The following is a 17,277-nucleotide window of genomic DNA, read 5'->3' on the forward strand; positions in this document are numbered from 1 at the left end:
TTTGAACTACAAGCCAGACAATCCTTACAAAGCTGCTAGCACACTAACTGTAGAACCCAATGCTAATATTGAATGTCATACATCTAAGACATGGATATTCACTGTTTTATATGCTCTTTGTAGACTTCAATATTAAGAAGCAGAATTATAGAATGGTTGTGTGCTACTAGACAAGACTAGACAAACAACCACATGACAAAACATTTAGGCTGCTACTAACATGCTTCTTGGCAAGGTTAAATTCTGCCTCATGGACCAAATTCAACACAGGCATTACTGTAAAAACTCTTCTGTTATTCCCATTCTGGTTCCACTGGAATTCATAGGAATTTCCTTCTTATACTTTAGTTTGACAAAGAGGTCCTTCCCGAGCTGTGTGGGTCTCCTGCCTTCCTGGCTCAACTTCTTATGTGGGAATCAAGAGACAATAGAAGCCAAAACCTTGAGTACAGCACCAGCCACACAACCAGGCATTCACCTGTTAAGCTCATCTCCTCCTTCCAAAACCGCTTCCTCTGATTAGGAGGATAGAGAAGACTGCCTGAGCTCCAAGGGATGGATAGACTCTCTTGAGGCTTCTAAGTTGCCTCATCACAGTACCACGTGAAATAGTGTGAGTGGATGGTAATCTGTACGGTTCACCAGGCTCCGCAGCCTCTCAGTGACATGGCAAAGGCGAGTTCCTGGTAGGCAGCCAACTTCCCTAGAGAAGTTGTCTGAACAGCAAATGGGCATTTTGATGCCTTTCAGTAAGGAATCTCCAATTACTAATACTTCACATGCTTGTGTGGTGGCACTGGTTCTGATATATGGATCTTCTGCTCATGTTTCCAGCTGCCGCACTGAGCATTTCTGGTAACTTAGCTTCTTGTTCGAAATGTTCTAGCTGTGCATACTCTCAGCTATAACATCCACTGCTGCCTGCAGGTGCTAGTGGGGGCACTTCCAGATGCTGGACCTCTACCCAACCTAAGGTTTGGACAGCTATTTCAGTCCTTGGGAGGTCTGCCTGGGTAGAGATGTCAGCATAGGTAAACTGTAATGCTTCTGTTTGGGTTTCAGCCTCAGCCTTGCAGTTGCAGCAGGTGGAGACCATTTTCTGTCAGGAGAACACAGTTTCCTCATAGTTCAGGAAAAAAATGGCCCACTTACTTGTAAAATTATCATTCTTTTGAAAGATGTCACTCTTTTAAGTCTAATTCCCAGAACACCTCAAATTTTTGAGTAGGTTTGCATAAGCACCACTTACTCTAAGTGACTGGCAGGGCTGCAGCCCAAGCCTGCTGGTGAGGATTTGCTTCTGCTTCAGATGAGCTCATTGTCACAGCAGACTCAGCTTCTCCTGTCCCTCCAGGATGAGACAAAAGAGCAGCTTGTGATGCTTAGCATCTATAAAGGATGAAAAGTATTTCCAAGCTTGCAGGAAAGATGGACCAGCGAGGGCAAGTTCTCCCAGACTATGGTCAAAGTCTTGTTCCGCAAAATTCCTTCTAGCTGATCACATTTGCATGAAGAACTTCAGTAAAGCAAATGCATCACACCTGTACTAGTTCTCAGTAGTTGCTACTATTATATACAAATCTGGTACTGTTGCAGTAGCTGGTAGAAACTTGTCCCTAGCTGTGTCCCCTTGGCATGACCAGCCACATTTTCTCAGCCCACAAACACAGCCATTCTTTCCCAGGCTACTGAACAGCACTGCAGGGTAACAGTGAAGGCCAGCTGATTTGCAACTTGCATCTGCCCAGGCCAGGCCTTCAGGGATGCTCCAGCACTTGGAGGAGCCATCCTTGCTCTGCCCAAACTCCTCTCAGTTAGCTCTGCCCAGTCGGTCCAAAGGCTTAGTTGTCCTCATCTTTGTTGTCCAAATATTTAGACCAGGGTTTTCTAAACTTCCCTGCAACTAATCCAAATGCTGAAGGGAACAGAAGTGCTGATTCCACCAGTTCTACATCAAACCTGTCCTTTACAGAAAAAAAATACGTGCTCCAATGTTAGGCTATTGACTCAGAAAGCTCACAGAAAATTACTGACTTCGTTCATTTGCTTACTGAATTTTAAATATAAAAGCATAGGAACTCATTCAAAGAAATAGTGGTTTTCCAAATGATAAGACAAGGGGTAATGGACACAAGATGGAACACAGGAGGTTCCACTGAAATTTGAGAAGAAACTTCTTCTCAGTGAGGGTGACAGAGCACTGGAACAGGCTGCCCAGAGAGGTTGTGGAGTCTCCTTCTCTGGAGACATTCAAAACCCCGCCTTCCTGTGTAACCTCATCTAAGTGTTCCTGCTCCGGCAGGGGAATTGGACTAGATGATCTTTTGAGGTCCCTTCCAATCCCTAACGTTCTGTGATTCTGTGAAATCTCCTGTCTGTATAATTTGCAAAAGGCACTTGGCCCTTCACTTCTAGTTGCTCCTACAGAGCAGCCACAGAGAGAGTGCTGAAATCTGGGAGCATCACTCGGGTACAGGGACTGCCCAGGACAGAAACAGTATCTCAGGCCCCTTAAAAGGCTAGAGAAGAAATAGGGAGGAACTGGGCAGAGATTTTTATCTCCCTTCACCTGCACTGCTTGGGAAATGCATTTACACACAGAGCTGGAGAACTCGGAGAGAAATGCAGGAGGCCAGAAGGCACCTATTGAGGGCACCACATGACCAAGGCCAAGCAATGTCCAGAGGAGTCACCCCACAAACCCAGCAGGCCAGGCACTGGCTGCACCCCAACCCTGCCCACCCCAACTCCTACTCAAGCAGCCCCTCAAGCAGGAGCTCCAAGGCCACTATTACAGCAAGGACAGTTCTGCACATGGGAGAGGTGCTCAACTGGATAATCCCCACAACGCAGGATTTTGATGCCTAACGCTGCAGCCTTCCCACTTCCTCCCTTGCTGCCAGCTCCTACAGCCAGCAGGACACAGCGCTGTCCTGGCATTGCCTACAACATTTCAAGACAGTTGGATTTACTGCTCGACCCTTAAGTCCAAACACCTCCAGCTCCAGAAATGGCAAGCAACAACTGCTATTCAGCAATTTGTTCTTTTGCTGCCCCAGCATGCCAGGACATGGGTGCCAGGCTGTGATGTCACCGCTGGGCAGCACAGGCATCACAGTGGCATTTGAGGACTTCCCTTCCGCACCTGCAGCCAGCCAGTGCCAGTTTGTTTGTGCTTACTGTGTGGTGGGAACAAGCCAGCTCCTCAGGTAAATGCCTACAGCTAGGCACCACCTTGGTCTAACCCTCACAAGAGTGTTTTCAAGGGTGAAATAACATCTGTTTCTGCTGTGGACAAGCTCACTGAGTTGGTAGACTTAACTTCTCCTGTACCTCTAGGATGGGACAAAAGAGCACCTTCTGATGCTGATCTAGCATCCATCAAGGACGAGAAGCTTTTCCAAGCACAGCGCAGCACCAACAGAATCCATCCCATTTCTTTGGAGGAGAGCTCTGGTGAACCTGGTGACTTCACATCCTTTGCCTTTCCAAAGGAGCTCTGGAAAACTGTCCAAAGCCATCAGTTTCAGTCCATTTAGTGGCCTGATGATGGCATCTGTGTTGTGATTGATGAAGAAGCCTTTCGAAGGGAAGTGCTGGCATGGAGAGGACCTCACAGAGTTTTTGAAATTGACAGCATTAAAAAACCTCCTTTGACAGCATAAAAACCCTCCTTTTTCAGCACCACCTCTACAGATTCACCAAAATGCAATGTGACTCTGAAACCTCTAACTTGCTTGATGTATTTCTGGCAGAATTAGCAATGGCACCTTCTGCTCTCAGCAAGGTACATAACTTCTCCTGCACACAAACTGTCTCTTAAGGATATTCTGGCCTGAGAGCTTTACTTTCCAGTAACTTCACAATGGAGGAGAAGAGGAAGATAGCAGGAGATGCTCAGAGATTCAGTTCTTTCTCAGGTCATTTCTCAGGTGAAAATACAAGGATGGTCATTACTTAACACAATCACATCATAACCTTTCGGTCAGTCTAAGGTTTAGGTTTCACATGTCCCACAGACCTTTTCAGTGCCCATGCTGGTCTTTTGCCATTACCGAAGGCTCAGTTCTCCCATCTCGGTGTTTTACGGTCCCCAAAGGCTGGCAACTAACTCCTCTTTTGCATGTTTTAGTTACTCTTCTTCTACAACACCAACTTCGAGAGAGATGATACCCACCTGCACAAGAGGTGCAAGCAAAGAGTTGGCTGCAAGAGAGCAATGGCTGTACTTTTACTGGGCCTGGCTTTGAAGGAAGATTGCCCCGCAAGAAGCCCAGATGTGCAGTCTGTGGGTACAGCCACTGCTGTCAGGCCTTGTGTCCCCCCTCTTTTTACCACCACAGCACAGCCAGGCTCCACCTGGCCTCCAGTAGGCTGGTTCTGCTGCACCTGGTCCTTCACCAAGCCATGGCACACCTTCCTTAAACAGTGGGACACCTTGCACACCAGGGCTCAGGCTTCTCCACCCCTGCAGCCAGACAGAGCAGCTCTGCAAACCCCTGAGGCTGCTCTGCCTCCCTTCTGGCACCCATGGTTGTCCATGCTGGCAACAGCCTCTCCTCTGGCCACACCAGGGCCACCGCACACCCAAATCCCAACCTCCACTCACTGCCTGACTCACACCTGCAGCCCAAACCCTGCTGGGACTCTATCACAGTAGACACACTAGGGACCCAGCCAGTGGAGTGTTGGACATTTGGGAACAAACTTTCTCAGAAAGAAACCCTTTCCAGTTGTCCTGTTCTGCTTCTACAACTGAATCCCAGACTGAGTTTATATTTCATCAGTCAAAGCAGGACCAACAGATCTACAAACAATGACATGATTTCTTGTATCAATCAAGCTCCGATTCTGAGAAATCCTAGATCTTTCATCTAATTTGAGAGCTTTCCAAGATTGCATAGTCATATAGAAGCAAACCAAGGTGGGAACATGAGTTCAAATACAGTTCAGAGGTGGAAACACATTTCCTACCAAAACCTACCCAGTAAAATCATTACTGTTAAAAATGCTAAGTCAGAGTTGTGGACATATTTGTACTGAGCCAGGTGTTGGAATACTTCTGACCTTGTAATGTGGGCTCCTGCAGAGGATATGCAGATTGTGCCTCACTTCCGTTTTCTCAGCCTGTGGGATCTAACACGGGGTACAAAAACCCTAGGGGAGATGAAGAATATCCCCTGGGGTTTCAGAAAGAAACTTAGTAGAACTTAGATTTTTATCTAGTTTATATCCAAAAAGAACAAAAAATAAATTTTTACAAACATTATTTAATATACAAATTGACACCAGCGTCCCCACGCAGTATATCAGAGCATCCCACATCACACAGGGTACCAAGGTCTCCTAGGGGACGAGAGGGTGACCACAGCACAGCAGAGTTCACAGGGATGCCCTCATTCATTTGCTAATTTCAGTGTATTGCCAGGTAACACAGTTCATGTGCACCAGTTTAAGTGGACATACAGATTTGTGGTCTCCTTGTAACTAAACTACCCCTCACAAAATGGCACAGACCTTAGAAAGCTTCCTGCAAAGAAACTGCAGGTGGAACATAATCCTGATAATGCAAGTGAACAAGAACATGGCAGAGCTGACACTTCTCCTGTTCCTTAAAGGAGGAACTTTAGCGAAAGACTAGCCAAAACCAGGAGAAAAATTAATTACCCAGAGGCCGTCAACCATGTCACTCCTACCTGCAAGCACTGAACAGTCTAACCCCTCCTCTACATGCAGCGCCACTTCACCTACCCTGCCTGTCTCTCTTGAAGACCCTAGAACCATCCATCACAGGACTCTGCCACCAAGTCTCACTTAGGCCAATGTTATCATAGTTCTGGGACCAAGCCAAAGCTTCCAGTTCCTCTTGTTTATTCCTTACACTGCAGGCATTAGTGTACAAACATCTGAAATGTGCTCCACTGTATTTGGTGCATCACAGAACAGAGTGAAAGCCCTCACTAGCACACCATCACTCAAACCTCAGCATGCCATCCCAGAGCTATCACTAGTAACCTCGTTCTGCCTCACACCTCACACCAAATGTCCACAGACATTTACTTTGCTGGAAAAAAAAGTTATTAAAAGCTCCTAAAAATCTACTGAAAAATACATGGGGCTGTATTTTTAAGTACTCAGGTGTTAAAATTTCAAGTCTCAAAAAGAAGACCTGAGGAAAAATTTAGTTTGAATAAAAAAACATGAACCTGAAAAAAAATTTTACTTGCAGTAGTTCTGTATGAAAACATCTGCTTATGAAGAAAAGTGCCAGGAATCTTAAGATTAGATTAACTAGAAGTCTAGCAACCAACTTTGCCTTTTAACATTGTTTTCAAGTAAATATGTAATTTTTTTATATTAAAGCTCTACAGCTAGGAACAATCATATCCACCAAACAAATGGTTGACACTGAAGAACTAAATACAAGTCTTATTTTTCTAGGTATCTATCCAGTAAAATTAAAGACACATTTATTATGTATGTCACAGTATCTGTAATGGCTTTTATTCCAGGCACAGACAGTATAATTCATGGAGACCCTGAGATTTTCTAGTTACAAACACATGCATCAAAGTCTCTTCACTCTACTGTTATCATTACGTGTAATCATTGCAGCATAAGAGTAACACCTGTTAACTAAACACACATAACTAACTGCAATGTTGAGGTAGCATTTTGAGTAGCATGCATTCAAATTCCTTGCCATTCAAAAACATTAAAACTGTTCAGTAATTCTTAAAATAACAGCTTCTATTATTTCATCCAAGACAGTAGAAAGGGGGGAAAAAAACAAGTTTTAAAAAACTAACTTTATTTTTTTTCTTACATTTAAAGAGGGATGTATTTCATTTTTAGACATCCAGCCAATGTTGACTTCATTAGTTTAGACAGGGAAAAAAAAGTATATAAATGCAAATCATATTGGCATAACTTGAACATACCTGTATTAGTAATGACTGCTTTGCTAGGAGAAAAGTTTCTTCAGCATTAAAACCAAGCACATTAAAAAATATTGCTGAAAAGCAAGTGCTTAGATACTGGTCATTTCAGCAAATAAACAGCTTTTATATATTCAAATATTTTAAGTCCATAATATACACACTTTCTTGTTATGTGTACAGAGCTCAACTATTAAAAACACTGTACAGGTCAAAAACCTCTGAGAATAAAACTAATCAGGTGTGTGAGAAATACACATACCACATGTACTTACAAATCTTACAAAGCAACAAATCTGGTCAAGTACTACAAAGAAAGATGTGTTTTCGTATGAGAATGGTCAAATAACCTACATTTTCAGCTCAAATAAAAACAACATAGTAACTTCTGGTGTTTGAGATAATCAATAACATGTACTCATACAGTAGAAACTTATGACCTCTTATACAGTACTTTTTGTAGGCTAAGTTCAGGGGTTTTTAAAACAAAACCTTAGGATTGTGAACAGCAACAATGACAAAGATCAAAGTATACATATGAGCACATAAACTGGCTGTTAAAGAAAAATAAATTACAAATTACAATTAAAATCCTTGTAAATGAAATAATGAATTCAAAGATGTGCACTTATTTTCATTTACGTTTTAAATGCTACCACAAAAGAGATGAAAAATAAATACAGATGCCAAAAGACATGTGTGGATAGAAAAAAAAAAGCTAATTAGCTCTAGAAGAATTATAAAAAATTGAGATAATCTGAGTTTTGGTCAAAAAACAAATCTGTCTAGTCACTTCCATCACTCACACCCTTTCTTCAATGACTGGCAGATAAACATGACATGAGCACACCTCTATCATTATGGCTTCAAAAGAAGCATGTATTTCTGAAGAAGAAAACATAAAATAGGCTGCCTTGTCTACAGAACTGCTGGTTTGCTCATATTCCAGACACTTCATCATCTTTAGTCGATCCTGCTGTAGCAGGGGGGTTGGACTAGATGATCTTCAGAGGTCCTTTCCAACCCCTACAATTATTTGATTCTGTGATTCACTGGACTGCGGGGAAGTACCTGACACATCTTTGCAAACCTACTATATTAGTGATGTTACACTGAAAGTCAAGAAGTTTCAAGGAGAAAAGGTCTTGGGAAATTTTGGGTGCTATGGGCAGGTATGCAGAGAAGGGAGATGTCTAACTCACTTTCTTTGCATTTGTTTTCTAAATTAAAGAGTAGAATAATTTACAAACGTCTCTAACATTACATGGCACATCCATATTTTCAAGTTAAAGATGTTGTCAGTAATCAGCTATCTTAGTAAACATACAGGTTGTGATACTGATTCCACTTTAACCAGATTCACATTTAGTCATACTTTCACAATTCCTCTGTGTATCTCTTTTGAAGATATTTCAGTCTTCCTAACATGCGGACGACACTGAATTAGGTGGGAATGTTGGTCTGCTCGAGGATAGGAAGGCTCCACAGAGGGACCTTGACAGGCTGAATTGATGGGTTGAGGTCAGTAGTATGAGGTTTAACAAAGTCAAGTACCGGGTCCTGCACTTTGGCCACACCACCACCATTCGGCACTACAGGCTTGGTGATGAGTGGCTGGAAAGCTGTCATGCAGAAAAAGACATAAGTGTGCTGATTGAAGCCAGCTGAACATGAGTCAGCAGTGTGCCCAGATAGTCAAGAAGGCCAACAGAATTCTGGCTTGTATCAGAAATAGCATGGCCATCAGGATCAGGGAAGTGATTGCATCCCTGCACTCTGCATTGGTGAGGCTGTACCTCAAATACTGTGTTCAGTTTTGGGACCCTCAGTACAAGAAGTACATTGAGGCAGTGGAGCGTATGCAGAGAAGAGAAACAAAGCTGGTGAAGGGCATTGAGAACAAGCCTTATGAGGAGCAGCTGAGGGAGCTGGGACTGTTTAGTTTAGAGATTGTTTAGAGAAGACTGAGGGGAAACCTTACTGCACTCTATAACTACCTGAAAGGTAGAGAAATGGGGATGTTGGTCTCTTCTTTCATGTAACTAGTGACAGGACAAGAGGAAATGGCCTCAGGTTGTTCCAGGGGAGGATTAGATTGGATATTAGGAAAAGTTTTTATACTGAAAGAGTGGTCAAACACTGGAACACGCTGCTGAGGGAGGTGGTGGAGCCCCCATCTCTGGGGGTGTTTAAGAAACGTGTGGATGTGGCACTTCAGGACATGGTTTAGTGAGCAGGGTGGTGGTAGATTAATGGTTGGACTGGATGACCTTAGAGGTCTCTTCCAACCTTAATGACTGTGATTCTGTGATTACTGGAAGCATAACTTTAATTATACAAGTCGCTAAATTCTTTCCACAAACACTTTGTCATTTCTACTCTTCCGCAATTCCATTGTAGGCATAACAAAAGCAGGTTTTCAAACGCACAGGCTACTGGAAATTCTTTCTGTTCATTAGTACAGGCAACATTTAGACACCTGCCAATGGTTAAATCATCCTCCTCAGTATCTCTTTGACAGTGGCTGCACCACAATATCACAGACAGGTTTTCATACTGATACAATCTGACTACAGTATCACGAATAACACTAAAAGAAAATGCAGGTGTCAAATGAATTTTTAAGATTTTATTATTTTTTCTATATAGTTGTGCATCTGTATTTTTCTTCCGCATTTTTGAAGAAAACTACTTTTGATATGCTGCTACAAATGCCAAGAACATATTTATGACATCTGCCTTAGCAGCTAAGACACTGTCAGTACTTCCTAGGACAGGAAAAATACTTTTCAAGTTTAATTTTGCTGAAGATACTGTTCATTTGTACCATTTCACTGGCCCACTTGTTGATGGTCAAAGCAGCACACACATTTGACAAAATCTTAAAGCTTTCAGAATAGATGAATTAAAGAAACAAAAGCTGGATGCAGGAGAACCAAATCAAAGCACACAGGCATGACATTGTTGCTAAGGGAATCCTTGGAAAACGTGTGGTCATTACGAAGGTGTAGTTTTGTTCGTTTGTTTTTAAGATCACAAGACAGCAATTGAACAAATATGAAATTCCCCATGTTCTGCTTGGTTCCAATCATTTGTGGCACTGAATGGTTTTCCTTTTCCTCCGCTTGAAAAAACAGCAGCACCTGCAGATGTGACATGAATTACATATGTATAAAATGAAATCATAAAACTAAATCCAAATTTTACTTGAAATCTGCAGTTCAGGTATAGCACCTTAAGGAACACAGTAAGTTCTATTGCAGGTGATTATTTATTAGTGAAAGAAACTGAAGTAGAGATATTTTTCTGGAAACAGTTATCAAGTGAAAAAATCTGTAATAAAATCCAGCTATTAAGTTTAGAGTATCGAGTGAGAGTATCAAAAGCACTGGCATTATAGGCTGACTTAAAAATGTATTTGTAAGAATAAGGAATGTTTCCTTAGCTGAGTACTCTCACTAACTGGTAATATGCCAATCAGAAGCTTGAACTTAAGGTTGAGTCACCTGAAATGTGTACTTAAGACACTACAAAAAAAACAATTTGAGCTTCCTTTGTCAATTAGAACTTGGGAAAACCTTCCCTGAGGTTACTTCCCAAAATATTTTAGAATAAAATGTTCATGAATGTAACTAATGTTCTGATTCAGTGTTGTGATGATATTGCCAGTGAAAAATCACAGCTTTAAGTATATTGAAATACACTGACATTCTTTCTTCTGCTTTATTGCATACTACATGAAGGAAATAAAAATTGACAAATATTGCAAATTTCACTTAGCAAATAGAGGCAATCTGAAAAAAAAAACAATTTCAGGGATTTAGAGACGGATAATACAGAGGACTGCAAAAGTCCAGGAAGTATTTTTGAAAATGAAGAAGAAAGCAACAAATATGCAAAAAAACCCCTTTGTCATTTGCATGTAATGTTACCCTTATTTTAAGCAACTCCCAGCTCTTGACCAACACCTTTAAAAATAAAGCTTCCACTTAGTAAGGTATTCACAATTTGCAATCAAAAGTGAACATGCAAGCTGTCTACCTTAACAGAGCTTGCCTCATGGAGCTCTGCAGTTTGGTTATTGAATTCTCACTTGCAGTGCTATATACTCAAACAGTCTTTCTTAAACTATGAAGTACAACAGAAATGAAAATATAAATGTACCGCATCAATAGCCTATCAGTAAGTCCTTAAGTTCACCAAGCATTTTATGTCACTAAAATTCAAAAGGAATTCTAATGCTTTAGTCTGGAATATGGGAAATGGGGAAAGCATTCGAAAAACAGGGAGAATAAGGGTCTAAAAATAACGTTCTACAGGAAGTGAGAACAACATCAACATCCAAAGTAAGGGGAGACAGAAGTTACCTTCTCAAAATATCCAAGGGCACCCTGTCGCTCAGTCACTGAAAAAGTAGCAGTGGGCAGAGGCAGAGCAGAGCTGCTCTGAGAGTTACATAACTTTCAGTAGAGAAAAAAATTGGTTATTGATGTAGAAGAATCTCAAAATTAAAATTCAATAGGGGAGACTACATAGATTTTTACATCTAGCAGAAATATCATACTGTATTTATTAACTTTAAAATCCTTCTAAGAGAGACACAATTGTTTTTTAGGGCTAGTGGCAATCCACTGCAACTGAACTTCCCCCATAATTACCAGCTCTTTTTCTTATCATCTGCCTCCAACCACTAATATCCATTATTACTTAAGCTTTGAATTTATATCCAAATATATAGAGTAGAATTTAGTTTAATCCTTCTTCCACCCCAATCATCTCCCAAGTATTTTATATATGTATATATACAACAAACATCATACCAAAACAAAGCATTTTACAGTGTTCCTTTCCCTTCAACATAAAATATCCTATGACCCTGTAAATGAGGGAATCCTATCCTGGACTGTGATGGTAAATCACTTTCATACCTGTTACAGATTAGAAGGCCTCCACCTCCAAGAAAGCTTATAGAAAATTTTAATCTCAATGCATAATTTTAATACATACAGCAGATAGGTTACACAAGTAACTGTAGGAAGACTAAAGTGTGGCAGTTTATATTATAGAAAAACAATCTAGAATTCTAACTTCACTGTTTGACTGCTATTGTGCTTATATGCAGCATGTCTCAAGGAGCAGAAGATCACACTTCTTAAATGTTTAGGACCGCTTGGATCTTCTGTGCAATTCAAGAATACTGTAGGTTTTCCTGCTTACCTTCTCAAAAAATTTTAACCAAACCTTGCTGCAAATCTTATACTGTCCATTACTCCTTCTCTATAGCCTATTTAGTTTGCTACTTCTCGCTCAACTGAAGAAGGGCATGATGCAATCTTTATCCAACCACAAGCATTGCTTTTTTAATCTCTTGGTCTGGAGTTTGCATAACACTATTAAGAGTATAATTTCTATTAACAGTTTGGGCTTTTTTTAATTATAAGAACTACTCAACTCTATTCTAGTTCAGGGAATTTCAGTAAATGCTGAAGACTTATTTGATGTGGAAAAATAAATCCTGTATTAACATATAATATAACTAAAAAGTGTTAAGCAATGTGAATTCCATACAGCATTGTTAACCACAGAACTGGCTTGGAAACTTACTGAAATATATATTTATCAGCCTAAAAGTGCAAGACCTGTCAAACCTTCCAAGGCCAAATAAATGTAATTTTAAAATATATGCACATTTACATGAGAATAAGACAGGTCAGACTACATTGTCTGCTAATAAATTTTATGAAAGAAAAGTAACCCTGAAATTAGAGATTCATATTGTATAATCCCTTGAAAGGTATAATTTACAATAGAAGTGTAGACATGTTCCTACAAATGCTGTCACTAGAGGGTGTCATTATTACTTGTTTTATGTAGATATAGATATATATTTATTACATTGCTTAAAGCCGTATTTAAAGCTATGGATAGGGGCATTATTAATGAGTATTGAATCACAAATTTATCATACTTGTCTTATGCAAAATGCATGAGAATTGATACAAGGATCTAATCTTCGGCTAAACAGTATTTGTGTTCATAGTTAAAATCACATATGATAGGGCACCCTTTCTTCAACCTTTTAAATGATGCTAAGCTTCTAAAACTATGAAAACATCTAGAACAAAGAATTTTAAAACATCTTGAACAAAGAATGAAGTGCTTTGAAAAAAAAAATTCAAGTTTGTCTCAGGGTTTGAGGAAATAATGCAGACATGCTATCAGCAAGAGAGGTTAACTTTGTTCATAATTTCAGATAGAGAAAAGATTATGAAAGACTCTTACTAAAGAGTCTTTTGATAAAACAATGTCTCCTTAAAAACAAGAATGTCTACATCATAGACATGAAAGATATTGATACTTGCATTTCCTTACACTGTTCATTGTAAAATCTATAAAAAGATGTTCAGATGTCTCACAATACTTTTTGCTATTAAGCTTGTAACTACCATGTTAAAATGTAAAATTAACTAAACCAAATGAAGTATTTTTACTGAAAAAAGATGTATACCTATATATTGATGTCTGATAGAAATGCTGGGGGCGGATGCATGTGCATGTCTGTTGTTTTAATCACTGACAAAATACAAAACAACTTCTACCTCCCCAAAAAACCAGTGACTGAGAAAACTGCAGTTTAAATGGACACCATTGGAAAATTAATTTGTCTGTTTCGTATTGAAAGAAGACTAATCTAAAGAGTAGGATATTGAGACTAGATGTTTTGTCTGTAACAAACCCAGTGAAGACTAGGCCAAAAGGTCAAGGACAGCGTATCTTTCCATCAATTATTCGTATCAGAGGAAACCAAATTCTATACTTTTAAAGTCACTGCAGTATCTTGGCTTCTGAGAATTCTCTTATTTTCTGTAGATAACCAAGCATAGGCTTAATTCTGCTAAGCAGTGCTCAAAACATTAGAAATTTTATCTTTTCTCATATGTCCATAAACTGGGCATAAGGAAAGGTCATCACTGCACTTAGCCAAAGGGAAGGGGATAGAAAACTTCTCTGTGTGCAGCCTACCAATATCCTTCATCATTGGGGTCTCTCTTTTTTGTTTTCTTTTAAATATATGTAAGAAAACTGATTTTTTGCCAGAAAAATAATAATGCAGTACTCTGCAAAGATGGAAGAAAAAGAACTCATCTGCTTAGTGCTCACAGAAAGCTAGTGCATGTGTGGCACAACAGACATATTAATGCACTATTTTTAACTACACATGAATCTTACATACCAAAACCAGAACTTGCAGAAAAATTACAAGACAAATTTCTAATTTGAGAAATTTCCCCTTATCTAAAAGTTAGAAAAATAGGCCCTACAAAACTTACCACTATAAAGGTATGCTTAGTGGATTTTTCTGCTATTAATGCATCTTTCATACTTAAGTGCCTTTATTTTATGATAAACGAGATCTATAGCCTTGAAAAACCCTATTCCAAGCACAACTATAAAAGAAAACATGCTGAAAGTTAATACTGCCTTTAGCTATCAAGAATATAGGTTATGTTTTAGTGATTAGTTAGCAGATTGTCAAAGTTTAGTACTCTGGAAAATACTATGTTTGCAGAGAGAATGGGCAAAGTTCAAACATTTCCTAGCATTTATTACTCATTCATGTGAGTTATTTTCTAGATGTTAAAAGACAAGCTGAATGCTACAGCATCTGAAAATAATGTTTTCCCCTCTAAAACAGGATAGTAAGAAAAAATATTCTACTGCCCACTAGAAAGCTTTAAATAAAGTACACCACAGACTACACAACTTAAAAGCAAGCAAGAATTGAAGCATGCCTGAAGATCGCCTGAAGGTGGCTGTTTGTAAAACGAGTTAGTTGTTTCATAATATTGAAACATATTTTGTCATTTCTAAATGGACTTGTTATTTTGAAGTTCTCTGAAATTAGTTTTAAAACAAAACAAAATAACAAGAACAGAACTCCTGGGGCTATTTCTGTCTGCTGGTGCTGCAGAACTTACCACATGTTCAACACTTTCTGGCAGCTATGCAGAAAAAGAGTAAGGAAAAAAACAGAATCAGAATACCAAACAGAGGAAGAATTTTACATCTTACACACATAACTTTTGGTAGTCAGAACACTATCTTAAAACAAGTATTTCCAAATTAGCTGTAATATCAAAAATGCATGCACTTCTCTAGTATACAGAGATGCGTTACTGAGGGCTTCGTCTAAAAAGCACCACCTATAGAAAGTCTATCATTTAAATATTTAAGGCCAAAATTAAAGACAGCACTACAGTTTTGCTTCTCACCAGTGACTATTCAATTCAGACAATAGTTTTTGAACAACTACCAAGAAAATTGAAGTACCTGAGCATATAAGATTCAAAGAATACTAAAAAAAAAAAAAGGACGTACTTTGTTTCATCCATTACTTCTACTTCTGCAGGAGCTGTGATGGGTGCATTTGAACAGCCTGCAGTTGGGTCATCTGTGTTCAGTTCCCCATTTGTTGAGCTCACTACCTGAAATCACCAGAAATACCTGAAATTATGCTAGTGCCAGAGATTTGCTTGTCAATTCCAAAAGATACAATACATCTTAAAAAAAAAAAAAGTAATTTTTGTTATTGCCATAATTCTTTTTTAATCCAGGTTTTACTCCTGCATCCTCTTTCATACGTACTAGAAGAACTGACATCTATACAACAGACTCAAAGTAAGCGGACTAAGCAAAGCAATTATGTTGATCAGGTTTGCTGATCTCTCTTGTCTCTTCAAAACCTTAAGGGATGGGACTAATCCCTTTCCTGATACCAATTCAGTCAGTCTTATCCTATCTCTGCTTCTTTAGTGTATTTAAGTACCCTCTTTTCCTTCTTTGTGTGGCTTGATTCAGTCAAATTTCAGAGTGTACTCACTAGAAGAGAGAAAAACTAAGATATTTTCTAGATCTAAGTGTGTAGGTGGTGTTTGGTTTTCAGTTTTAGAACACAAGAACACTTACTGTCATAAAAAAACCAAAACAACAACAAAACCCTCAAAAACAACTAGATTAATCTTGATTCCCAATTATTTACTCTCAAATTTGTAAATCCTGAAGCCACCAGGATAGCTTTGGCTCTCTCGGAATGTCTGTTTTGACTTTAAATAAAATGGAACCCAATATTGTGTCTCTCAGTTCCTGTCAGCTTTCCTGCATGACAAAAGGACCTATCCTAGAAGCCTCTTCATTATTCACCTCACAGAACCTGTCAGGAAGATGGTTAACTGGATATAGACACATGCATTTGTGGTCAGGGCACCTATCAGTGCTAACTGACCAATTAAAGTATCAAGAGGTCTCCTAACTACAAAGTAGCGGCAAATGCACAAAAGCAACATTGCACAAAAAATATTATTCTGCCCAAATAATATAAATCTGTTAAACAATAAGCTACCAGGAAGTGGACCAATAGTAGTTCATAGTTTTTATTCATGAAAACGTAAGGGTAAAAAAAAATTCTCAACTTGTCCACCAAATGAGTTTTGGATCCAAAGGATGCAGATAGATTTCTGCTCTATGATATATACATAAAATGAATTTTTCTGAAGAGATTCTCAGATCTGTGCTTAAGGTTTAGTAATAACAATTGATAAGAAACAAAAGCCTTTGGCTTCAGCTTGCTCAAGTAAGGGTAGGGTACACCAAGACACAAGAAGACAGGTATACACCTCTATCTGGATGCGAAAATCAAACACATACACTTTAATACTTCTCACTGTTGTAAAAAACAGGTGACAGTTTGCACAGGTATTTACAAGAACTCCTATTTTCTTTTTTCCTACAAAAAGCAAATGAAAGTATGACTTTCTACTCAAATATCAAACGCATTGCCCAACTCTACCATTTATGGAGCTTTCAAATGGCATTCTTCACACTTCTTTCCCAGGAGTGCCTATTTAATCATTCACCTCTATCATCTTGGACAGCAGGTTCAAAAAAAGAGATGACATTCAAGCATGTATACATTCTTCATTTGAACTAGAAAACATGAAAATAGATATCTAAAAATCCTTTCTACATTAATAACCTAGTTATGAATACTGTTTTTCAACGAGAGGTTGAAAAAACCCTTCTTTCCCTTCTGATGGATAAAAAAAAAGGAGAAAGTGAAAACATTTTGACAGGAAAAAATTGTATTTAAACACATTTTTATAGTCTGCTATCACTGCTAGAGGAAGTCCCTTTTGGAGAGGCAGGCAGGTCAGAAAAAAAAAAATGGTTTGCTGCTCTGGTGGAAGATTCATGGATAGTTCCTATCAGTCTTTGTCAACAGCTGTCTGGTCTCTTTGGAACCTCATCTGGCAATTGTTAAAAGAATATCTGCAAGATTTGA

General features: G+C 39.1%; 2 protein-coding genes across 2 annotated transcripts in view; one reads left to right on the forward strand and one right to left on the reverse strand.

The window, feature by feature from the left end:
• Positions 1 to 3,339: 3,339 nt before the first annotated feature.
• LOC104538682 (heat shock transcription factor, Y-linked-like) lies at positions 3,340 to 3,665 on the forward strand (the record flags this gene model as incomplete). Its single annotated transcript, XM_010181973.1, is given in 1 exon segment — positions 3,340 to 3,665. A coding segment is annotated over 1 exon segment (326 nt), but the record flags the coding sequence as incomplete, so codon positions are not given.
• Positions 3,666 to 10,026: 6,361 nt separating this feature from the next.
• Positions 10,027 to 17,277, reverse strand: part of LOC104538691 — a 30,459-nt gene continuing 23,208 nt past the window's right edge. Inside the window, exons 9-11 of the mRNA XM_010181984.1 lie at positions 15,318 to 15,424; positions 14,918 to 14,941; positions 10,027 to 10,081 (exon numbers count right to left, since the gene is read on the reverse strand). Of these exons, the coding sequence (XP_010180286.1) occupies positions 10,027 to 10,081; positions 14,918 to 14,941; positions 15,318 to 15,424 (186 nt within the window). The remainder of the gene's footprint in view (positions 10,082 to 14,917; positions 14,942 to 15,317; positions 15,425 to 17,277) is intronic.

This window comes from Mesitornis unicolor, unplaced genomic scaffold (assembly GCF_000695765.1).
Source record: "Mesitornis unicolor isolate BGI_N332 unplaced genomic scaffold, ASM69576v1 scaffold24410, whole genome shotgun sequence".
Taxonomy (NCBI): Eukaryota; Metazoa; Chordata; class Aves; order Mesitornithiformes; family Mesitornithidae; genus Mesitornis; species Mesitornis unicolor.